The 24,754-nt window shown below is 57.7% G+C and overlaps 1 protein-coding gene across 4 annotated transcripts in view; it reads left to right on the top strand.

Moving 5' to 3' along the window:
* SAP30BP (SAP30 binding protein) overlaps nucleotides 1-20,652 on the top strand; it is a 42,408-nt gene extending 21,756 nt beyond the window's left edge. The window contains exons 4-13 of one of the 4 annotated variants that reach the window (XR_009868455.1): nucleotides 2,774-2,816; nucleotides 8,508-8,596; nucleotides 11,790-11,881; nucleotides 12,624-12,684; nucleotides 13,096-13,147; nucleotides 14,951-15,009; nucleotides 16,162-16,246; nucleotides 16,897-18,212; nucleotides 19,230-19,363; nucleotides 20,302-20,652. Coding sequence is in view for 1 of the 4 variants with exons in the window: in XM_062216146.1 (XP_062072130.1) it covers nucleotides 2,774-2,816; nucleotides 8,508-8,596; nucleotides 11,790-11,881; nucleotides 12,624-12,684; nucleotides 13,096-13,147; nucleotides 14,951-15,009; nucleotides 16,162-16,246; nucleotides 16,897-17,078 (663 nt within the window). In the remaining 3 variants the exon portion in view is untranslated. Of the gene's footprint in view, nucleotides 1-2,773; nucleotides 2,817-8,507; nucleotides 8,597-11,789; nucleotides 11,882-12,623; nucleotides 12,685-13,095; nucleotides 13,148-14,950; nucleotides 15,010-16,161; nucleotides 16,247-16,896 lie in introns of all 4 variants that reach the window. The other 3 variants (XR_009868454.1, XR_009868453.1, XM_062216146.1) reach the window with 3 other exon arrangements.
* Nucleotides 20,653-24,754: the final 4,102 nt, after the last annotated feature.

Here is a 24,754-nt window from a genome sequence, read left to right as displayed (position 1 = left end):
AGTTGTAAGTGAATTCGAGTCTTGAACATGACAAGATGTGGCCAGGAGGATGCACACAGATCCCTACTGTCTGATTCTCCAGGGTTTTCCAAGCCCCAAGGGTGCCTGTGACAGTGGGGAACCTGAACCAACAGCCCCCAGCATCTTCCTGGGAGAACCTTAGTGCAGCAGACTGGCCTCTTGCTGAGGCTCACAGCTGTCTGTGTCTTCCAAGCTGGGCCTTCACCACACAATCAGGGCTGGCGTGTGGCATAGTGGGTTAAGCTGTCTACAATGCCGACATCCCATCTGGGCACTGCTTCATGTCCCAGCTGCTCCACTTCCAATCCAGCTCCCTCTGATGCACCTGGAAAGCAGAGGACAATGACTCAAGTCCTTGGGCCTCTGCATCCAAGTGGGAGACCCGGTTGAAGCAACTGGCTTCAGCTTGGCTCAGCCCTGGCCAGTGCAGCCATTTAGGAAGTGAACTAGCAGATGGATGAGCTCTCTCTCTCTCTCCCCACCTCTCCCTCTCGCCCTCCCTCCCCCTCCCCCCCTTTCAAATAAATAAATCTTAAACACATGATAATAATAATCTCCTGGCACTTGGAGTGGGGGCACCATCTACTGGTCAGCACTTTGGAGTCTGAAGTTTGAAGGCCTGCGGAGCTGGACTTGTCTGTGGGGAGCTGAGTGGCCTGTTTCTGGATGAGAGGTTCAGGATTAAGGAAAAGTCCCAGGGCCTTGGGCGCAGGGTGCTCTCTGGGAACACCCACACTTTTCTTCTTCTTTTGTACTAAGATAGAAAAGCAGACTAGTCAGCAAATTGAAAACTGCCAGGTTTTGTTATTTGAGAGGTAAAGTTACAGACAGACAGAGATATTTTCCAACTTCTGGTTCATTCCCCAAGTGTCTTCAATGGCCAGAGCTGGGCACCTTTGAAGCCAGGAGCTTCTGGGTCTCCCACATGGGTGCAGGGGCCCAAGGACTTGGGCCAACTTCCTCTGCTTTCGCAGGTACATTAGCAGGGAGCTAGATTGGAAGTGGAGCAGCCGGGACTCAAATGGTGGCCATATGGGATGCTGGCACTGCAAGTGGCAGCTTTACTCACTATGCCAGTGCCAGCCCTAAGGTGACCAACTTCTGACCCTGGGGTAGACTCCCGTGTGGCCATCGAGTCCCCTCCTGGACTCTGCACTTCTGCCCTTGAAAGATGTGCTGCAGTAGCGCAGGACCTTGGAAAAGAAGAGCTCGCAGTCAGTCTCCCCCTGGCCTGGCCGTGAGCAGGCAGCTGGCTGGAGCCGGGTAAGGAGCAGATAGGACACGCCCGTCTTTCCCACAGTTAGTACCCAGCAAGGTGTCCCCTGGAGGGAGAATTTCAGGAAATTTATAGCCCCACGTTCTTTGACTGTCACAAAGGGATTGTTGTTGGTTCCCTAAGAGACTGGCACCCTGGCAAGCAGTTGATTTATGACTCCAGCCTGAACTCGACATGGCAGTCCTCCAGGCCCCCTCCCACTCTTCTCTACCCTATCCATCCCAGCCTCCTCTTTGCCCACTTGATTGACAGCGGGGCAGAGTCTAGAAGAGATGAGTTGCTAGGCAGCCTGGCCTGGACATTGTGCCCCCCCCCCCCAGCTCAGTGAACAGCTGTGGTGTTCAGAAGAATGAGAGTTTTACCAGGAAGGACTTTCAGGGAGGGAGGCCAGGAACCGCTAGCATCTGCTTGGTCCTCACGCCTTCACCTGGGAGACGTGTTGTGGTACAGCCTTTATTCTTGAAGGGGGGGTGCACAGAGCTCCGTGGCTGTTCCTTGTCAAGTCTTGTTGTGGAGTTGGCACTGTGTTCTCCCTCCCTAACCAGACAGAAAGAAATGAGACCCAGCAACTCACCCTGAACCTCGCTTCTGCGATGTGATCGTTAGCGTGTGTAGCCTGGCACTCGCTGGTCTGACTGGGATGGAGCAGTGAGCAGAGCAGCTGTGTGCTTGCCAGGTTACGTGTGGGCAGTGGAGGCAAGGGAAGGCCTTCCTCCCTGCTGTGCTGGAGCTTAGAACGTGGACCCTGGACCACGGCCCTCAGCATTGATCTGGCTTCAATGAAACATTGACTTTGGAGCAATGAACCACAGGAGCCGTGTGATGCAGTCTCGGCTCTTGGGTTTATAGGTGTGGGGCTGGCGGTGTACACGGAGGGTGAGGGGACGTTTGTCTTTGCAGAGAGTCATGCCAGTGGAAAGAGAACTGTTAAGCTGTGCCTCGTGCTTGCTCGGGGTTCTGCAAGCCGCCCCTTTCTCCTCATGATCAAGTTTCCCTTTTCTGCTTAAATTAAAAGTAGGAAAAACTCTCAGGAGCAACTAATGTTTTGTTTTCCAGTCTCAGGTGTTATAAATAGCCCCCTCCCCAGCACCCACCATTGAGCTGGTGGAGCCTGGGGCAGCCACAGCTCCAGAGAATGCAACCGTGGGCCTGAGCGCGGCACTGTGTTCTAGCAGCTTCCTCGGACCCAGGGCTAGCATGGCCAGAGGACAGGTGGCAGAGGTAGCCGGAACAGGCTTGCCGGTGCACGTTCTCAGCATTTCTGGGTGCTGGTCCCTGCTGGAGCCCATGGAGCACCCCAGCTGCTGTGGTGCAGCTGAGTGGGCTGGGAGACTGAGCTACCAGAGGCCCCACAACGTTCCTGGCTGTCCTCTTACCCTTTCTCCTGCCTTAGTGATCTCGTGTGTCAGTGAGGAAAGCAGTGGTGGCTCAAGAACCCAGGTCTGACCCCCTCGTGCTTCTGCTTCTCTTTTGTAGGATAATGCAGAAGTAGAGAAGCGAGACCCCCAGGAACTAGTTGGTAAGTACCCTGTCGGTGAGCTGCTCCGGGGGGCTTGTTGATCCTTCCTACTCCCGCTCGGGCCCTGCCGCCCTTCTTAGGGCAACTGGGTGAGACCGCCAGGAACAATTCTTTGAAAATGGTATTCATCGTGTGCTGTGTTGTGCTTCGTGTGGTTGCCAGCATCATCAGGAGGGAATTTGGGCCCACATTTAGCTAGGACCTCATCGCAGCCTTTGTTTCCCCTTGTGCCCCATCTTGTGTTTGTGCCCCCTCCTCATCCACTGGCGTGTTCATGGTGCTCAGGGAGTCGGCATGTGGCCTCTGCTGGCACTTTGCTCTGTCCCCAGGCGGGCACATGCCTCACAGCCCTGGTGTCTGGGGCCCTTTGTGACTAGGGAGGAACAAGGCCATTTCTGGAAAACAGCCCACGTCATCCAAGTCCTGTGCCAACTCCAGCCTCTTAATCCTTTCAGAAAGTCCCTCAGCTCCTTTAGTTTGACTGTGGCCTTTGTAATGGCCCTGAAAGCCTGACCCAGGGAAGTTCCCTGGTGTCCGAGTCCAGACCTCGCAGCAGGGTTGACCGCCCTCACCCCGCCGGCCATTACCAGCGCGCTCTGCCTGTTCCCCGATGGCTCAGAGCAAGTTCCTGTGCTGCAGCTGTGGCCTGCAGCGCCCACCCTGTGGTTCCCACCAGGTGACAGGGACGCGGCCTGAGATGTCCCTCCGAGGTCCCCCTGGCCTGTCCTCTCCCTCGAGAGGACTCTTGCCAGGGACGGGAGGTCGGGCCCATTTTGTTTTTCCCTAACTGAAAGAGCTAGAAATTGTTCATTCCTTTTGTCTTCTGAGGAAGACGTGGGTAGGAATGTGAGTCTGAGCAGCCCCGACTCCTAGCGCGGTTCTGCCCTGACCCCGAGGTTGTCCAGTGGATGGAGTTTGGCTCCTGCAAGTCGTGTAAACGCCAGGATTTCCTTAAAACCTTGAGCATACACTTTAGAAAACTCTGTAGGGCGGACCATGCTGAGACACTGCAAGGCTGGGGGTCAGAGGGCAACTCTCCATGGAGCTCGGAGCTCGCGCTCCCAAGCAGCGTTGGGAGAGCGCTGGAATGTGTGTGGGCGGTGGCCGACTCAGCCCCCAGCTTCTTCCACAGCCAACTTGGCGCTCTCGTCTCCACGTCCCTCTGAAGTAGCTCTGTTGGAGTAGGATTTACGCAGAGTCAGGTGTGCCAGTGTGGAGTGTACCGCTTGAGTTTGGATCGACTGAATGGTCGTGTGGGCCACACGACGGTCATAATACATGACACGTCCATCCCTCCAGAATGTTCCCTCGTACCCCTCCCTCTGCCTCAGGCGGTGGGAGTCTGCTGTCTTCCCCATAGCTTTGCCTTGTGAAGAATTCCGTAGAATCAAAATCTTTCAGCCTTGGCACTGTTGACACTTTGGGCTGGGTAATTCTGCCATGGCAACCATCCTGTGCATCGTAGGTGGTATAACCCATCCCGTGTGTGCCCACTAGTGCTGGAAGCCTGCTCTTCCTCCCCCAAAGGTGATGATAAAAATGTCTCCAAACTTCTCCAGGTGTCCTCTAAGAGGGGGACCCCCGCCCCACAGAGTGGGGAACCACTCATACAAATGCAGTTAGTCTGGGGGGTACCTCTTTCACTCAGCTGGACGCCTCTGAGATGCTCCTTCTTGTTAAACATGTCCGTTGTTTCTTTTTGTTGCCAAGTGGTGTTTCATTACTTTTACCCAGGAAGGACACAAACACATCTTTTTTTTTTTTTTTTTTTTTAAGATTTTATTTATGGGGGCCAGTGTTGTGAAGTAGTGGGTAAAGCCACCGCCTGCAGTTCCGGCATCCATATGGGTGCCTATTCGAATCCTGGCTGCTCCATTTCCGATCCAGCTCTCTGCTGTAGCCTGAGAAAGCAGTGGAAGATGGCCCAAGTCCTTGGGCCCCTGCATTCGCATGGGAGACCTGGAGGAAGCTCCTGGCTCCTGGCATCAGATTGGTGCAGCTCCAGCCTTTGCGGCCAATTGGGGAGTGAACCAACAGATGGAAGATTTCTCTCTCTGCCTCTCCATCTCTCTCTATGTAACTCTGACTTTCAAATAAATAAATCTTTTAAACAAAAAAGATTTTGTTTATGTATTTAAGAGGTAGAGTTACAGACAGTGAGAGGGAGAGACAGAAAGGTCTTCCAGGCCAGCGCCGTGGCTCTCTTGGCTAATCCTCTGCCTGCGGCGCTGGCACCCCGAGTTCTAGTCCCGGTTGGGGCGCCGGATTCTGTCCCAGTTGCTCCTCTTCCATCCAAGCTTTCTGCTGTGGCCCGGGAAGGCAGTGGAGGATGGCCCAAGTGCTTGGGCCCTGTACCCACATGGGAGACCAGGAGAAGCACCTGGCTTCAGATCGGCGCAGCGCGATCGGCCATGGCAGCCATTTCGAGGGTGAACCAACGGAAAGAAAGTCCTTTCTCTCTGTCTTTCTCTCTCTCTCATTAACTCTGCCTGATTAAAAGAAAAGAAAAGAAAAGAAAAGAAAAAGAGAGAGAAAGGAAGAAAGGAAGGAAAAGAAAAGAAAGAAAGGTCTTCCATCCACTGGTTGACTCCCTAAATGGCTGCAATGGCTGGAGCTGGGCTGATCTGAAACCAGGAGCTTCCTCTGGGTCTCCCACGTGGGTGCAGGGGCCCAAGGACTTGGGCCATCTTCCACTGCTTTCCTAGGCCATAGCAGAGAGCTGGATTGGAAGTGGAGCAGCCGGAATTCGAACTGGCACCCATATGGGATGCCAGCACTGCAGGTGGCAGCTTTACTCACTACCACAGTGCTGGCCCCATTTGACTTTCAAATAAATAAATAAACCTTAAAAAAAAAATGGCGAAGCAGATTAGCCTGGCACTCCACCATGGGATGCGGGCATCCCCAGCGATAGCATAGCCCACTGCTCCACAATGTCTGTCCCACAGATGGATCTTCAAGCTTGAATACCCAGCGATTCTCATTGAGGAATAACTAGTTAGGACACAACTATGATAATTCCAAGTGTGAGGACTCGGGCTGCCGTAAGCTGCCATGGGAAGTGTTTCCGTATGTGTGGACACCCTGGCTTTCAAAGAGCAAGCCGGAAAGCCAACTCACAGACATCTGTCTCCAGTAGTGGAGCTCCTACAGAGCTGAGCATGGCACCCTGTCGCTACCTTCTGGGATGCCTGGAACAGTTGCACTGGTGGGGTAGTCCAGTTGGGTTCCGCATGTCACCTGTGAGCTGGAGACAGCCCATGGTCATTTGCTTTCAGCCACCTCACAGCATCCCGCAGGCATGCAGAGGGCCGGCCATAAGCCCGTCTGACTGGCTGCGCCTACACAGATTCCTCTTGGCAGCGAGGGACACTGGCTGTTTCCCGACTTCGACGTGCACGGGGTGACTCGTGCTGTCAGTGGGCTTCTCAGATGCTGAGTGCACTGCGTCCTAGACCGGCCCCACAGACCCAGGCAGCAGCCAGCGAGCAGCAGCGCTGCCCCAAGTGTCTGGCTCCATCACACAACGTGGTTGCTCGGGAAGAGGGTTTAGTGGGCTGATGTCTTCCACACTAGCTCACTCCAGGGCGAATCACCTGAAGATTGTTCCTGAAGCCTGTGTGAAGCTTTCATTTAGTTTTTCTGAGTGTGTCCCTTTGTTTGACAGTTACTTCTTAGGAATTATCTTGTTTCTAGCCAGTTCAAGAGGGGTTCCCCTCCTCTCACCGTCCCGTGTACTGGCAGAACCCCAGAAGTGTGGCTAGCTGCTGTGACAACAGTATCACAGCCTGTTTTTCCAAAAGGCCTTCCTGACAAATGCCAGCGGGCGCTCTGTCTCATCACACACCCGCCCTCCGTCCCCTCCTTGCTTTGGTTACTGATGCTCTTGAAATGGAAGGCCCAGCTCTCCGTTGCTGACGCCGCTTTCACCCAGCCTGTGCAGCCCGCGGGAGCTCAGGCCTTGAACTCCCAGCATTGCGGGGCTGGTGGAGGAGGAAGTCAGGCTGAGCAGGGTGTCACCTGGCTTGAGGAGTTCGGGGCCAGAAGTACAGTGCTGGGCAAAGAGCAGCGCTCAGTCCCCAGGTGGAAGTACCCCCGGCTGCGCTGACAGCTGGAGTCCACAGCAGGACCGGCCCGTGAGCCGCGTGCCACTCAGTCTGTCCTCCTGTCCTCTGTTCTTGGGACACATTCCGTGAGAATCCACTGACGACAGTGAAAAGCGTTCAGCTGCGACTCTGCTCTGGACCTGACCCCTGGCCCCAGCGTGTCTCAGTGTGCGCAGACTGGGGCCGCAGCGCTGAGCTGGCGAGATCTGGGAGCCTTGTCCCCAGCACTACTCAGCCTGTGTTCTTTACAGCAGAGATCAGTGTACCTTACCTGCTAAGAAATCATTAACCCAGCTTCAGGAGAGGCGGGGAAGGCGGTGCTGGGCCAGCCCCCGCAGTGCGGGCAGCCACCAGGCCCAGAGCTCCCTTCAGGAGAGGCGGGGAAGGCGGTGCTGGGCCAGCCCCCGCAGTGCGGGCAGCCACCAGGCCCAGAGCTTCCTTCAGGAGAGGCGGTGCTGGGCCAGCCCCCGCAGTGCGGGCAGCCACCAGGCCCAGAGCTTCCTTCAGGAGAGGCGGGGAAGGCTGTGCTAGGCCAGCCCCCGCAGTGCGGGCAGCCACCAGGCCCAGAGCTCCCTTCAGGAGAGGCGGGGAAGGCGGTGCTGGGCCAGCCCCCGCAGTGCGGGCAGCCACCAGGCCCAGAGCTCCCTTCAGGAGAGGCGGTGCTGGGCCAGCCCCCGCAGTGCGGGCAGCCACCAGGCCCAGAGCTTCCTTCAGGAGAGGCGGGGAAGGCGGTGCTGGGCCAGCCCCCGCAGTGCGGGCAGCCACCAGGCCCAGAGCTTCCACATAGTAGGTCCCCTGAAAGCACTTGCTGTTTATCGGTGGTGGCTTGTTCATTCTTTCCCTTCGTCCTGCCCCACCCCGCTCTGCCTGCTGCTGGCTCCTTGTGAGGTCCTTTTCATGAGAGAATGTTTTCAAGAGCACAGTCTTACCACAAACAGCGTATTGTCTGAGTGCTCCGTGCTCCGGAGCAGGGTGGCCGGAGGCTGGGGAGGAGGAGGTTGAGGCAGTGGCCAGTCTGAGGAAGCTGCCCCTGGGACTTGGGATTCTTCACATCAGAATCAGGCCTATTGTTCCCAAGAATGAGGTGGGCCAACAGGGGTTGGTTGGTTTCTTTTTTAAAGACCCTAAGCTAATAACATCAGATGAATGTTTGTCCTGCACAAGGTCGTTTTGGATGCTGTGGGACCCAAACCTAGGGGACTCTGAGCTCTGATCCCCCTGTGGTCTGGGTGGATCTGGCACCTTCTCTCCCCAGCCCCACCCCCAGCTGGTTGGCAAACATTCACAGTGCATGCTGGGGCGTGTTCTTTCCCTAAAAGTTAGCCGCTGTGACTTGGTAGTGTGTGTGCTCTACATTGGTGCGCTGTGCCTGCATGTCTGTTTCCCCAACTCGGCACACAGCTGGCTTTTCCTGGTCATTTAGCCTTGGCTCCAGGTGACCCTTCCTCGAGAGATCACACCTGCACAGTGTTTGCATGGCATTTACTCCTCCCTGACAACGTTTTATGTGGTTGCTCTTTATTTTTCATGTCTGTGCCCGTCCTCACCTCTACCTACAGAGTTGTCCCCTCTGTTCTCTCCACAGCTTCCTTTTCTGAAAGGGTCCGGAACATGTCACCTGATGAGATCAAGATCCCACCAGAACCCCCTGGCCGATGCTCAAACCACTTACAAGTAAGCACAGGGCCTGGCCGCCGGGGCCCCTGAGGCTGGGTTAGGTGCCTGTTTGGGTCTTTGAACCTTAAGGGCCCATGGCAGGGAAAGGGACTGAGGTTTCCGTAAGAAACATCCGTATGAGAAGGGGACCACAGTCCTGGCTACTCCTCCTTAGCCTGGTCTCCCTCTGTGCTCCCTCTCCCTGCAGGTCACCCTGCCCTAGTGGCCCCGCCCCCCAGCTGGCCCTCCATGAAGTCCTAAGCCTGGACAGAATAAAAACATGCGTGTCCTCTGCAGCCCAGGACCCGTGGGAGTCTCTCAGGAGGAGCTTCGCTGAGGAGCTGGCGAAGCATCCAACTGCAGACGCCTTTATGTGCATGAAATCCTACCCTCATATTCCATCAGCGCTAATTCTGTCATCGCTCGCCTGACCCGGCCTGAGATTTTAGAGCTGTTAGTGCAGTTACTCCCTGGCGAGCAGGTCCTGGGGGGAGCTGGGGTTCCCCCTCCCTTTACCTCTGTGGTTGTTTGTCCCCGTCCCCCTGTCAGTGGGGCCTCTGACTGACAATAAGGCAGATGCCAAAGACCACACCTGCAGCACCCGGTCCCCCTGCCCATGGGTGACAAGGCCAGGGGAGGACCAGTCAGGCTGGAAGCCCACACAGATTCTCCTCCTTTTCCAGAAGTCCTCTCCCTTTGCTGAGTTGTCTGTCCCCTGCCACCTCCCAGAGACTGTCACCCTCCATGCTACACAGCAAGCTCGGGCCACCTGCCCAGGCGGAGGCAACCAGCCGCTCAGCCTGAGTTCAGACTGTGCCTTGTCATGGTAGAAACCACAGTATCTGAGGTGGCAGGGCTGACCTGATGGCCCGGAGACAGAGCCAAGCCACCTGTAGACCATGGGGCTCCTTCCGTTGCCCTGGAGGAGGCAGCATTGAGGAAAGCAGTTGTCGCCCTTGGCTTTTCCTCCCTGTAATTAACTGCATTGCAAACCCCTCCCTGCAGCTCAGACTTCCGGAGGCCAGTCTGGGCAGAGTCGGCCTCTCCTGGTCGTTCCCAAAGGTGTCATGTGGCTCCCCAGCCCCGGCCACCTTCCCTTGCAGGTGACGCATACTGCCCCCCCCCCCCCGCACCATGTTTCTTTTCCTTTTTTTTTTTTTAAGATGTGTCGGTTTGAGGCCAGCACTGCAGCTCAATTGGCTGATCCTCCGCCTTGCGGCGCCAGCACACCGGGTTCTAGTCCCGGTCGGGGCGCCGGATTCTGTCCCGGTTGCCCCTCTTCCAGGCCAGCTCTCTGGTGTGGCCCGGGAGTGCAGTGGAGGATGGCCCAAGTGCTTGGGCCCTGCACCCCATGGGAGACCAGGAGAAGCACCTGGCTCCTGCCATCGGATCAGCGCGGTACACCAGCCCGCGGCGGCCATTGGAGGGTGAACCAACGGCAAAAGGAAGACCTTTTTCTCTGTCTCTCTCTCTCACTAGCCACTCTGCCTGTCTAAAAAAAAAAAAAAAAAAAAAAGATGTGTCAGTTTGTTTGAAAGGCAGAGTTAGAGAGAGAGGGAGGGACCGAGAAGATCTTCCATTCCCCATTCCACTCCCTAAATGGCTCCAGTGGTCAGCACTGAGCTGATCCAAAGCCAGAAGCCAAGAGTTTCCTCCAGTTCTCCCACTTGGGTGCAGGGGCCTAAGGGCTTGAGCCATCTTCCACTGCTTTACCAGACCATTAGCAGGGAGCTGGATTGGAAATGGAGCAGCTGGGACTCGAACCAGTGCCCATATGGGATGCCTTCTCCACAAGCGGTGACTTTTCCTCTGTGCCACAGCACCGGCCCCTGCCCCTGTATTTAAACTGTCCCAGGAGGTCGGCTGCAGATAGATTTTTTTTTTTTTTTTTTTTTAAGATTTATGTATTGGGGCCAGCACTGTGGCTCAGTAGGTTAAAGCCCTGGCCTGAAGCGCTGGCATCCATACAGGCGCCAGTTCTAGTCCCGGCTGCTCCTCTTCCAATCCAGCTCTCTGCTGTAGCCTGGGAAGGCAGTAAAAGATAGCCCAAGTCCTTGGGCCCTGCACCTGCGTGGGAGACCTGAAAGAAGCTCCTGGCTCCTGGCTTCGGATTGGCTCAGCTCCAGCTGTTGCAGCCATTTGGGGAGTGAACCATTGGATGGAAGACCTCTTTGTTTCTACCTCTCTCTGTAACTCTGTCTTTCAAAAAAAATTAAATCTTAAAAAAAAAAAAATTTATTTCTTTATTTGAAAGAGTTACACAGAGAGAGGAGAGGCAGAGAAAGAGAGACGTCGTCCATCCACTGGTTCACTCCCCAATTGGCCAAAATGGCCAGAGCGGGGCCAATCAGGAGCCTCTTTCCAGGGCTCCCACACCGTGCAGGGGCCCAAGGACTTGGGCCATCCTCCATTGCTTTCCCAAGCCATAGCAGAGAGCTGGATTGGAAGTGGAGCAGCCGGGACTTGGACTGGCTCCCATATGGAGTGCCGGCAGCAGGCGGCATCTTTACCTGCTACGCCACAGCACCAGTCCCTGCAGATAGTGCAATGCCCGCCTTCCTGGGTAGCAGCACTGTTTCCTCAGGGTTGGGCCTCTTCACTGGCCCTAAGCAGCACAGGCATTGTCTCAGCTGGGCAGCACCCTTCCTAGGGATACTCAGGTCACTGGCCAAAGGCGGGCCTGGATCCAGGCCGGGTGTGGTTCTTCTCCTTACCCTTGAAAGTCCAGGGCATGCTTCTGGAGGAGTCTGGAAGATGAGGGGTAACCCTTGGTCAACTGGAGCCGGCCATTTGTGAGCCAACTGGAAAGACTCCTCCTGCCTTCACCCAGGCCAGAATCCTTCCCAGGAGCCTGTGACTCACACCTCGGGGGCTTCCCCCATGTTGAGACCCAGCTCTGTCCCCGCACGTCCGCTCTGACGCCTCGGACTGTTGAGGCGATGCAGGAGCTGATAGACCGGCCGGCGATCCGGTCATCTCCTCCGTGGCCTCCCTGCTTCCGTCTTTACTCACCCTCTGTTACTCATCCGAAGAGAGACGGCGCAGACAGGCTGGCCTTGGCTTATCTGACGTGGGCTCGGCTCTGTCCAGGCAGAGGCTGGGTGGAGAAGGAACGTGTCTGGACGTCCGTGCTCCTCACAGCACTCACGACTGAAGACGGGCTGGGAGTAGGTGGGCTTCTGCCACATGCTCTTCTGTTCCCCTTCCACAGGACAAGATCCAGAAGCTGTATGAGCGAAAGATAAAAGAGGGAATGGATATGAACTACATTATCCAAAGGAAGAAAGAATTCCGGAACCCTAGGTCAGTTTCCCATGAGCTCTTGGGGCTGAGTCATTGCTGTTGGAGGAGAGCCTGGGCCACCCCAGGGAGGTCGTGCGGATAGACTCAGCTGAAATCGCACCTGAGCTCAGGCTTCCCCAGACTCAGACCCAGCAGGCCGTCCCAGCCCCGCCGGGGGCTGCTGTGTCGGGTGCAGCCTCCACCCAGAAACCAGCATGTGGGCTGGAGTGGGGGAGGCGGGATGGCTCCTTGGCCTGCTCCGTTCCTGGCACACATGACCTCACAAGTCCCGGTGTCCTCTAGTCTAGGATGAGGAAGTTGGGCTAGATGACCACTCTCTGGGTTCTTCTCTCAACTCTGGAAAGTTGGCTTTGCACACAGATGAGAGGGACAGAGCTAGCGGTATGTGGTTCTTACTCTGTGCATCGCTGGAACAAGTGACACCTGGATTGAGCACGTGTGTAGCAGCGGGGACCTTGCGTGGGCCTGAGTGTGGCAGGCCTGACCTAGCCTTGCAGACTGAAGGTCGGAGACGCCCAGATAAGACAGAGCCGTTTCACCTGACCCTGTGCTCATCCCAGCCCCCAGCCAGCAGTTCCACGTCACAGGAAGGTGGAGGCCGGAAGTGGCAGGGCCCGGCCTCCTGCTGGGAAGTTAGAACAGCTGAGCAGGGTCTGGAGGTCAGAGAGGTTCCCACTCCGCCCGGGAGTCGGCAGGGACACGGGACGAGGGCCACTCAGTGCCTGTTTTGTTCTCCGTGCAGCATCTATGAGAAGCTGATTCAGTTCTGTGCCATAGACGAGCTCGGCACCAACTACCCAAAGGTGGGTCCAGTGCACAGGCTTGAGGGTGGAGGGGTTCCCTGGGCCCGGGCTGGCTCCACTGGAGTTGCCACAGAAAGGTCAGTGGCACAGCAATTCTGATTGGATGGAGGAGGCTCCGTCTCGCTCGTGTCCAGTGAGAGATAGCAGTTACAGATCTGGTCACGAAGCTCTGAATGTGTAGGGCCCAGGGGTGGGCTCACTGCTCCTGCAGATCAGCTGCGGGGGTTGCTGAGCGGGGCATCTATCCTGGAGCTGGAGGCCAGGAGTCACAGTTGAACCCTTGTGCTGTGACCCGGAAGGCGCCCCAGGCCAGGAAGGTCTATGGGAAGACTCAAGGGAGAGGGGCTTGTGTTCTGTCACTTGTCACCTGACACTGCCAGTTGATCGTGGCTTTGACCTTTCCTTTTTCAGGATATGTTCGACCCCCATGGCTGGTCTGAGGACTCCTACTATGAGGCATTAGGTAACCTGCCTTCCATCTGCCCACCTGCTATGTGTCCAGCCAGGCAGCCACCCAGGCCACACGCGTTTCTGAGTCTCCTCTATGTCGGAGGGTATCCAAGGGGCTGGCAGCGCCTTCACAGTCTCATGAGACGGACCCCCATCCCTGACTCACAAAGCTGTCATACAGCCAAGGAGACAGATGGCTGAGCCAGTAATCCCCGCACTGACGAGGCTTACGATGGGGGAGCTGGGGCAAGCAGGGATGCCTGACCTGCCACAGGGGGGACGTGGTGTTCACGCTGAGCTTGGAAGAAGTGCAGGGGCCAGGCAGGCACTGACGAGGCTTACGATGGGGGAGCTGGGGCAAGCAGGGATGCCTGACCTGCCACGGGGGGGACGTGGTGTTCACGCTGAGCTTGGAAGAAGTGCAGGGGCCAGGCAGGCACTGACGAGGCTTACGATGGGGGAGCTGGGGCAAGCAGGGATGCCTGACCTGCCACAGGGGGGACGTGGTGTTCACGCTGAGCTTGGAAGAAGTGCAGGGGCCAGGCAGGCATGGGCAGGATGCCCAGGCACAGTGGCGTCTTGAGGGCCCGTTAGGTAGAACTGGGAAGAATTGAGGCTGCAGGCCCTTGAGCCATAGGTCTTTTTTTTTAAATTTATTTATTGAAAGGCAGTGTGTCCTCCAGTGCCCAGAGACTGCTCCAAGGACTAGGAGTGGGCCCCAGGAGGAGTCTTCTGTGATACCTTTTTTTTTTTTTTTTTTTTAAAGATTTATTTATTTATTTGCAAGTCGGAGTTACGCAGAGTGAGAGAGAGGTCCTCCATCTGCTGGTTCGCTCCCCAATTGGCTGCAACGGCTGGAGCTGTGCCGATCCGAAGCCAGGAGCCTGGAGTTTCTTCTGGGTCTCCCATCGGGTACAGGAGCCCTAGGACTTGGGCCATCCTCTACTGCTTTCCCAGGCCATAGCAGAGAGCTAGATCAGAAGTGGAGCAGCCAGGACCCAAACTGGCGCCCATATGGGATGCTGGCACTGCAGGCAGAGGCTTTACCCACTACGCCATAGCACCGGCCCTGTCTGTGATACCTTTTAAAGATTTATTTATTTGAAAAGCAGAGTTAAAGAGAGGCAGAAAGAGAAGTCTTCCATCTGCTGGTTCACTCTCCAAATGGCCACAACAGCTGGAGCTGGGCCAATCTGAAACCAGGAGCCAAGAGCTTCTTCCAGGTCTCCCACGCAGGTACAGAGGCCCAAGGACTTGGGCCATCTTCTACTGCTTTCCAAGGCCACAGCAGAGAGCTGGATCAGAAGTGGAGCAGCCTGAACTAGAACCGGCGCCCATTTGGGATGCCAGCACTGTAGGTGGCGGCTTTACCCACTACACCACAGTGCCGGCCCCTAAACCGTAGATCTTAGCAGTCCATGGACCAGATCCTGGCCTGTAGAACTGATTTGTTTGGCCCACACTAATTGTGTCTTGTTCCACTGAATTCATTGCCAACACTTTACCTAAAAATTTATAATTCCAGTTTCTTGGCCAGTGGGACTGTACTCCCCTCTGGGCCTGCATTCGCAGGGAGCACTGGTCAGCCAGAGGTCAGTAGTAGGTGACCCTTCTAGGTGGCCCTCAAGCCCTTGAGTTTAAGGCCCCTGCTCCACACCAGCTTAGTGTTAGCACTTGATCTGGCTTAGTGCAAAAGGACGCTAAGCCCGCGAGGGTCTTCAGTTCACTGAACAGGGCGGTGGGGCAGAGTGGGCTGGGCCCCTTTAGCCAGAAGCTGCTCGGGCTGCCTCAGTCACAGCCTGTCTTCTCTCCCTAGCCAAGGCCCAGAAGATCGAGATGGACAAATTGGAAAAGGCCAAGAAGGAGAGAACCAAAGTAAGTGGTGACAGGCATGCTGGGTGGGAGGGCTTGGGGTGCACACACCTGCCGGCTGAGCCCAGGCTGCCTGCCCACTCTCACCGCACAGGAAGGCTCTGAGCAGCCTTGGCCGCGCCTGCTGCACTGGGCAGGTGCTGGCAGCCCAGGCCCTGTGGCTCAGCCGGCACACACCTCCTGTCGCTCTGCTCTTGTCCTGCTGTCGGCATTTTGTCCTCTCTCACCTCCCTCCCATCTTCTCCCCCCACCCCTCACAGCTCAGAGTCCTGGTGGCTTTGTCTCCGATTGGCAGGGCCCCAGCTGGCTGCAGTCTGTGTGTTTCTTGGCCTCCAGGACTGACCGTGGCCTGCCTGGGTGCTTTCCTGTAGGTGCCCAGTCTGACGGCCAGGTGACCCCTCACATAGGGTCCTGGGTACTGCTTCTTCCCCACCAATGTGGTCTGGGTCTCTTGGGCAGCATCAGTTTGGCTGTGAAACCAAAATGTCCTTTATCACGTCTCCGAGAGATAAGTGCTGGGCACCAGGACACAGCCTCTCCTGCCTGTGGTTTGGCCTGACCCTCCTCCCAGCAACTGCAGCCCCGGGACACCCCCCGATCGCCGGGCCGGGAAGCTGCAGGGCCTGGGCTGGCTGGCAGACCTCTCGGAGGCTCTGGTTGGCAGGCCAGGACTGTGGACTAGTGCAAAGGGATGACTTGGGCTGCTCCCTCGTAGCTGTGCTGAGTCTCCTCCGTCTCTTTCCCGCTCCTTCTGAACCCCAGGCTTAGTGCAGGGATGTGTCTGCAGCAGCACCAGGGGACAGGGGCGTCCTTGCCCTGTGCAGGCAGGCACCGCCTCCTGGGCGTAAGGAGGAGAGGCCGGGCTGGAGGGTGAGGGCCATGTGAGGGGCAGCTGTGGCCGCAGAGTGCCAGGCCTGTGTGTGCCAAGACCTGGGGCTGCCGGGAGGGGTGCGAGTCTGGGAAGCTGTTTCAGGAGTGGAGAAAAGCCCCTTCGGGCCTTCCTAAGTATTTCTCCCTCCCCTAGATGGTCACACAGAGTTGATTTTCAATGCTTCCTTTGTTTGGTGCCAAGCGCCTGTCCCTGGGGCGGATGGGTGGCGTGAGGAAATGGGTTCCCAGCTTTGCAGGGGTCTCACTGTCTTCTCTCCCTGCCAGATTGAGTTTGTGACGGGCACCAAGAAAGGCACCACGACCAACGCCACGGCCACCACCACCACCACCGCCAGCACAGCTGTCGCAGGTACGAGGCAGTCTGTCCCCGCTCCGCTGCTCTGCTTCCCGGCCAGACCCAGACGGAGCCAGGGCTGTGCTGGCTCGTTTGGCAGGCTGATACCCGCAGATCCAGGCCACAGTTGGGCCTTGTTGTCTGTGCTTTTTTTTTTTTTTTTTTTTTTTTTTTTTTTTAAGACTTATTTATTGAAAGGCAGAGTTACAGAGAGAAGAATCTTCCATCCAGTGGTTTACTCCTCAAATGGATGCAATGGCCAGAGCTGGGCCAGTTTGAAGCCAGGAGCAAAAAACTTCATCCGGGTCTCCCACATGGGTGGCAGGGGCCCAAGCACTTGGGTTGCCTTTCACTGGTTTCCTAGGCACGTTAGCAGGGAGCTGGATTGGAAATGGAGCAGCTGGGACTTGAACTGGAGCCCATATGGGATGCCGGCATCCCAGGCAGTGGTTTTACCTGCTGGGCCACAGCACAGGCCCCTGCTGTGATGTTCTCTAAGCCCCAAGTGTGAGAAGCGGCCTTGGAGCCCGGGTCGAGCCCCATCTGTGGCCGCCCCTCGGCTTTCTGGCCAGGCTCACTCATCTCTGTCCCCGCCCCCGGCCTGCGGGAAGGAGGGCAGTGCTTTCTGAGCCAGCTCGAGCGTGACCGCCTTGCCTTGTTTCCAGATGCCCAGAAGAGAAAGAGCAAGTGGGACTCCGCCATCCCGGTGACGACGATAGCTCAGCCCACCATCCTCACCACCACGGCCACCCTGCCAGCCGTCGTCACGGTCACCACCAGCGCCAGCGGCTCCAAGACTACTGTCATCTCTGCTGTGGGCACCATTGTGAAGAAGGCGAAGCAGTGACCAGGGGCCACTCTGGAGCCGGGACTTGACTAACTGTGCCCCCAGTGACCTGCCCGCTCGAGGGCGCCACACTGTACATTGCAAATCCTGGAGCCTGCTCCCAGGGACCGTGAGAGAGCCTGTGCGAGGCCCGCGGCCAAGGAGCGGGCGCTGTGGCCAGTGTGTCCACACACCACGTGGGGTCTGCCGCCTATTAAAGCGCCGCGTCCGCGGCCTGGCCTCTCCTGCAGGCTGCTACGTGCGGAAGCCCAAGCGCCCCGCGCCTCCTCAGTGGGGGTCACTGCCTCGGGGTTGATGGTGGGGTGACAGAAGCCTGTGGCACTGCTAAGCGCAGCCAGGAAGTCACCCTTTTCTCCACGCTGGTCTCATGGTGTGGCAGGTGGGAGCCCAGGAGGGGCCGAGGCCCCGTGTGCCCCCATCTGCCGCTCGGACCCAGCCCCAGCAGGGTCTCAGGGGAGGGTGCAGCCGAGCACTCCCCAGACTGCTTCTTTGACATCGGGCTCTAGAAGTCAGCCAGGCACCACACGACTGGAGTGAGACCCCCGGCTGCGCAGAGGGGAGGCGACGGCACCCGGCCAGGGCTGCGCAGTCCCTTGGTGCCCAGGGAGCTCGGCCGGCAGGGTCTGCGCACAGCGGAGATGAATCACCTCCTGGCCATGCTGGCGGCGGCCTGTTGTTTGTGTGAGAGCCGCTCCTGGGAGGGCCGGCCACCCCGCCCTTCCTCTGTTGTTATCTCTGCCCCGCAGCGGCCCGGGCAGCACCAGTGGACACCGGACTCCTCTGGGGCCGAACGGCCACCCCCAGCCAAGAGTCTGGGGAAGACTGTTTCCCTTCCTTGCTCTCCAGCGGAAGGGCCGAGTGTCAGAGGAGGAAGCCGGGCTGCCGGGGCCGGGCAGGTGGAGGAACTGCCTGGTGCTGTTGTGTGGCCTGAGGAGTGTGACGACCTCTGCCCTTGAGGGCCCCAAAATAAACCGAGTCACAAGTGCCCCTTCTCCGCCTTGGTGGTGACTCTGCAGTGCCCAGGACAGAGCTGCTGCCCACTGCTGTCCGTGGTGGCGAGGCCCTGCCCCACAGCCTCCAGCAGGGCCCCGGTGGCAGGGGCTCTGTCAGATCGCAGCCGGGAAGCAGACAGAGGTGCGGCGGCGTGTGCTGCGCATGTCTGCTGGCCAGGGCCGTGGGGAGTTGACCACAGCCAAGGCCAGCCCCGGTCAGTGCGCTCTGAGAATGGACGGGACCTAGGGTCGGGCAGTCCTGAGCTGGGAGCGCTGTCACTCCCTGTGGGAAACCCGAGTTGGCTGCAGGTCCTCTGGCCCCTCTGAACACCTGCAGTGTGAAATGGCACCACACCGGATGCCCCGGCTGCTGAGGGTGCAGTTTCCACCCAGAATGCCCTCCCTCCTGTCCCCTACTCCCATGGGCCCTACCCCTTCCATGTGGTTCCGGTCTGGGTGGTGGCTTCGTGATCCACGCAAGCCTGCAGCTGCTACACTGCCTGCATTCCCGGTCTCCCCTTAGACGGCAGACCAGCCCAACCCTGCCACACACTCCCCATCCATAGCAGAGTCCAGACTGGGCTGTGCACAGGCGGCCGCCAGCTCTGCCACCTCCCTACCGTGTGCCGCTGCCTCTGCCCCCTACCCGTGCAGGGCTTCAGCTGCCCTCACCAGTCACAGCCCTGCTCCATCCACACCTCGGCACAGGGCCCCTTCGTGCAGACTGACCCCCTGCCCCTGCCCCGGCAGTTAGGGTGCCACCTCTGCTGCTGGCACTCCTGCCTCAGGGCTAACACGTCCCTGCCCTGTCACTGTGGCCTGCATAGCAGAGGATGGAGACAGCTGGTGTCTCCTAGCTGGGAGCAGAGACCAAGCCTTGAGCAGCGCTGTGCCCCAAGGTAGCTGGCGTGAGATGAGCACCTGGTGATTGGGTAGACAGCAGAGTTGCTCTGTGTTCCCACCGCTGCTGTCACCGCACTGAGTTCCAGACCCTCAGGCCCACGCTCACTGCATCGCTCAAGCCCTCGCATGCCTTGACTGGATGGGTGGTGCACTGGCCGCCCTTCAGCTTCAGCAGTGGGTCCTGGGGCGAGCAGGGGAGGTCTCTGATTCTAATTTCTACATGTTTGGAATCTGTGATAAGAGATTTTTTTTTAAGGGTTATTGGACCATAGAAGAGTACAAGGAAGGACTCTATGGACAGATTGGGAGTGATCCTCAGTAGAGATTAGATGAAAGCCAGAGCGTGGAACGTGCTTCGTGTGAGAAGTACAGAGACGGGAGATACCAGAGGTAAGAAGGGAAATCCCTAGGTTAAATTCGAATTAGAAGGACCAGGCCTTGTGTCGCAGCAAGTTCAGCCACCACCACTTGAGATGCGTAACAGCCCATGTCAGAGGACCGGTTCGGGTCCCAGCCACTCCATCTCCACTTCCTGTCCATCTTCCTGCTGGTGCACACCCTGGGAGACAGCAGAGGATGGCTCAAGGACTAAGTCCCTGCCGACCACGTGGAGACCACATGGAGTTCCCGGCTCTGGCCTGGCTTGGCCTGGCCCTGGTAGTGGGCGTTTGACAGTGAACCAGCAGATACTCATCCTCTCCCCCCCCCCCCCCATCACTCTACCTTTCAAATAAATGAATGTGTCTTTTATTTAAAAGGCAGAGATACCTTCCATCGGCTGGTTCACTCCCCAGATGACCACAGTGGCTAGGGCTGGGCCAGGCCAAGACAGGAACCTGGAACTGCACCCTGGGAGGCAGGGACCAAAGCACTTCCCAGGCACGTTAGCAGGAGCTGGATAGGAAATGGAGCAGCCAGGACTTGAACTGACGCTCATAGGTGTGTCAGCCTCACGAGCAGTGGTTTAACCCACCGTGCCACAATGCCAACCGCAATGAATATATCTTTAAATATATGTATAGAGAGTTTATTATATACATGACATTTCCTTCTCTGTGCCATCAGAAGCAATGACAGCCAACAGCACTGCACGTACATGGTGACCAGACCTTGGTTACTCACATAAAGGGCTCCTTGGAGAAGGGGCTGATCTGGAAACCTTAGGGTTTCCCCGTAGCCACATAATGATGCTTGAAGGTGAGGAGAGAGTGACTACAATGAATTAGAAGATGGAAGTCCCTTCCCCCTTGGTGACATTTAAAAGAAAAAGCAATATAAGAACAAACTCCTCACTCAAGCTGTGAAAGACTGACCCACCCCTCTTTCAGGTCCTCCCTTCCAAGATGGCAAAGACAAGAACAGGGGCCGAGGCCATGGTGTAGCTGGGAAAGCCACCACCTGCAGTGCCAGCATCCATGTGAGTGCCAGTTGGAGTTCTGGCTGCCCTACCTCCAATCCTCCTCCCTACTGCTGCACCTGGGAAGGCAGCAGAAGATGGCCCAAGTCCTTGGGCCCCTGCACCTGCGTGGGAGACCGCAAGTGGCTCCTGGCTTTGTGTTGGTCCAGCTCCAGCTGTTGCGGCCATCTGGGGAGTGAACCAGCAGATGGAAGACCTCTCTCTGTGTCTCTCCCTCTCTGTAACTCTGCCTCTCAAATAAATAAATCTTTATTTAAAAAAATAAATAAATAAAAGAATTATCCATTCTGTGCTGTTGATGGAATTGTGCAATGGAACAGAAAATAGTACAGCAGTCCTCCAAAAATTAAAAATAGATCTGTATGATCCAGAGGTCCCACCGCGGGGTCCATCCTGAAGAAGGGAGGGTCTCAAGGGTACTTGCACATCCGTGTTGGTAGCAACATCACTCACAGAGCCAAGAGCTGGGAGCAAACCAAGCAACCGTCCGCGGAAGGGTGGGTCGGCAGAACGTGCGCTGGCCAGCAGTGGAGTCCCACGCAGACTTCAAAGGAGAGTGTTCCCGTCCAGCTTCCGCATGGATGGACCCGGAGGACACGACGCCAAGTCCACGGTCAAAGAGCAGCCAGATTCATAGACAGGAAATACAAAGGTGGAAACCAGGGGCTGGGGACAGGGAGATGGAGAGTTGCTTTATTGGGTACATTTTTCAAGAGGAAGTTTGTAGGGCTGGCACTGTGGCATAGCAGGTTAAGCCACTGCCTGCAGGGCCAGCATCCCATATGTGTCCCGGCTGCTCCACTTCCGATCCAGCTCCCTGCTAATGCGCCTGGGAACACAGCAGAGGACGACCCAAGTCCTTGGGCCCCTGTACCCATGTGAGAGACCTGGAAGAAGCTCTGGGCTCCTTGCTTCAGCCTGGCCCAGCCCTGGCCACTGCAGCCATCTGGAAAGTGAACTAATGGATGGAAGATATCTCTCCTTGTCTCTAATTCTCTCTTTCAAATAAGGATGGTGTTTGGGGGTACCGGATACTAGTCCTGGTTGCTCCTCTTCCAGTCCTGCTCTCTGCTGTGGCCCGGGGTGGGAGGGCAGTGGAGGATGGCCCAAGTGCTTGGGTCCCTGCACCCGCATGGGAGACCAGGAAGAAGAACCCAGCTCCTGGCTTTGGATCGGTGCAGCACTGGCCATAGCGGCCATTAGGGGAGTGAACCAAGGGAAGGAAGATGTTTCTCTCTGTCTCTCACTGTCTATAACTCTCTCTCTCATTGTCTAACTCTGCCTGGCCAAAAAAAAAAAAAAAGATGTTTGTACTATGAATGTTCTTGTTTGTTTGAATGATTGATTTTATTTATTTGACAGATAGAATTAGACTTAGTGACAGAGAGAGACAGAGAGAAAGGTCTTCCTTCCGTTGGTTCACCCCCCAAATGGCCACTACGGCTGGAACTACGCTGATCCGAAGGCAGGAGCCAGGTGCCTCCTCCTGGTCTCCCGTGCGGGTGCAGGTGCCCAAACACTTAGGCCATCCTCCACTGCCTTCCTGGGCACAGCAGAGAGCTGGACTGGAAGAGGAGCAACTGGGACTAGAACCCGGAGCTCATGTGGGATGCCGGCGCCGCAGGCGGAGGATTAGCCAAGTGAGCCATGGCGCCGGCCCCTTTTGTTTTTTGTTTTTTATTTTATTTTTGACAGGCAGAGTGGACAGTGAGAGAGAGAGAGAGACAGAAAGAAAGGTCTTCCTTTGCCGTTGGTTCACCCTCTAATGGCCGCCACGGTAGCGCGCTGCGGCCGGCGCACCGCGCTGTTCCGATGGCAGGAGCCAGGTGCTTACCCTGGTCTCCCATGGGGTGCAGAGCCCAAACACTTGGGCCATCCTCCACTGCACTCCCTGGCCACAGCAGAGAGCTGGCCTGGAAGAGGGGCAACCAGGACAGGATCGGTGCCCCGACCGGGACTAGAACCCGGTGTGCCGGCGCCGCAAGGCGGAGGATTAGCCTGTTGAGCCACGGCGCCGGCTGGCCTCTTTTGTTTTTTAAAGGTTGATTTGTTTATTATTTGAAAGGCAGAGTTACAGAGAGGCAGAGAGAGAGAGAGAGAGAGAGAATATTCCATCTGCTGGTTCACTTTCCAAATGGTTGCAACGGCCGGAGCTGGGCCAATCCAAAGCCAGGATCCAGGAGCTTCCTCCGGGTCTCCCACACGGGTGCAGGGCGTCACTACAGGTGACAGCTATACCCACTTCTCCACAGTGCCAGTCCCTGCCATTTTTCAACCCCCAAGAATTATCAATTCAGGCTAGGGTTACCAGTAAATGCTAAAACCATCCATTTCCCATGTTGGGAAACAGGCAGGTGATAAGGCATTGTCAACCCCACAAGTACTTTCATTTTTTCCCCCAAAGGCAATGACACAGAGGTCTTCCATCTGTTGGTTCACTCCCCAAATGCTGGCAACAGACAAGACTGGGCCAGAAGCCAGGAATTCAATTCAGGCCTCCCACATGGGTGGCACAAGAATCGCGGCTCAGCTGCACATCCCTGGAGCCCCGTGGTTAAAACCGTGCACGCCAGGGAAGACAGAGTTCAGAGAGAGAGAGGGAGGAAACACAGAAAGCTCATCGGTCTGTGGGTTCACTCCCCAAACGGCTGCAATAGCTGGGGCCCGTGAGGCCAGGGTTGTGCCAGACCGAAGCCAGGAGCCCTTGCCCTGGAAGCCAGCCTGACTCTGACCGGAAGGCGCAGCATGAGACAGTGGGGTTTTATCTGTTTACAGTTAACATGGAGGACAATGACTCTTAACCCTGGGGAAGGCGGTGTGAGCTACGGATCCTCTTCCCAGCAACCCCACAATCCCTCCCTCAGATGGGCCTGAGTCGTCACGTAGCTCAGAAGGTCACGCACCTTCTCCCCAGCAACAAATGCCTGGACGCCAAGAAGCCTGAGGGATCCCATGTTGTCTTAGCAAGGCCCCCCCGGGAGATCCTCTCCAGCCCCCACCTCCCCAAGAAGGGCTTTGCTATGAGCCCCTCCCCCAGAGGGGCTGCTGATCCCAGCGGGCACTGAGCCCCGCCCCCGGGCCTGGGTCCTCTCTGTAGGAAGCAGCTTCAGCCCCTCGCCTAGCAGGATGTATGTCACCGGCCCAGCCTCCACCGGCGGTGCTGGCAGACCCAAGTCCCTCGCGCAGGCTTGTCTGCCGCCCTCGGTTCTCCTCGTCCAGAGTGGACTGGGCACCTGCTGGAGCAGCTCGCTTCACCCCCGCCGGACCCCCTGCCAGCCACACACTCCCCAAACCCAGGAGTGAGCCTCTGGGCACCTGGCCTGGGCAGAACGGCCCGCAGATGCCCGGGCGACACGGCCGCCTGGTGACCGTGGCTCACACGTGTGCAAGCAGGGCTCCCACAGTCGCTGCGTGCAACGGCAGCCCCAGAATCTGTTTCCAGCTGGGGGTGCCGAGGCCCCGGGGGGGGGGGGGGCGTGTGACAGCGCCTCGCTCTCCTGCGACACCTGCCGCGTTCCAGGCGCCGTGCTTGCCGGCGGGGACTCCGGGATGGCTCCGCAGGGCATCTGCTCTGGGCACCACCGTCCAGGGCGACGATCATGTGCAAGCCAAGGTGGCAAATGCTTGGGAAAGGCTGGGTGCCCAGGCGAAGGGGACACACAACGCCACCTGGGGTGCAGCGAGGTCAGGGAAAGGCCCCTGGGGCAGGTGACGTGGGCATAAGGATACCAGGGTAAACCTGGCTAAGGCGGCTCCGAGCTGCGTGGTTAGCGGCTGCAAGCAGCTCAGGGCGGCCCAGCGGGGCGTAACCAGCAGCCCTGAGCCGGCCTGCCCTGGGACAGGGCCGCGGGCAGGCTCACGGCTGTGCCTCGGCTTGTCAAGGACTGGCGCAGTTCGCTGAGTGCGCTCCACGCCGGCGCGTGGTCTCTGCACGGGAACTACTCACTTCGGAAGGAGGTGTAAGTAGCTGGCTCAGGCACACAGGCGACCACCTGCTCAGACCTCTCTCCGGACACGGCGTGGGGGCGGAAGCGGGAGCCCGAGAGGGCCCGGCGCAGGAGAGAGCGGAGCTGGGACCTGGGGCAGCCCCGGGCCCATCCCTGGAGCGGGGAGGGCGCCGGCGGGGCGCGCATTGGTGGCGTCGCGCGGGTCGGCCGGCGGGGCAAAGCCTCGCCGTGGCTCGCAGCTCAGGGGCTGGGGGCTGCAGGGCGCGGGGCTAGGAGGCCGCCCCCGGCCCGAGCCAGCCTGGGCACCCGAGCCCGGAGCGCGCGCCCGGGCTGCTCTGGACGGAGAGGACACGGCTCCTCCCTCGGCCCCCGCCACCGCCGGTCGGGGCGCGGGGCCGGCGCCGCGGGAGCCGCAGC

Source organism: Lepus europaeus, chromosome 18 (assembly GCF_033115175.1).
Source record: "Lepus europaeus isolate LE1 chromosome 18, mLepTim1.pri, whole genome shotgun sequence".
NCBI classification, from domain to species: Eukaryota; Metazoa; Chordata; class Mammalia; order Lagomorpha; family Leporidae; genus Lepus; species Lepus europaeus.
The sequence above is the reverse complement of the archived record's forward strand: the minus strand, read 5'-3'. Positions and strand labels throughout refer to the sequence as shown.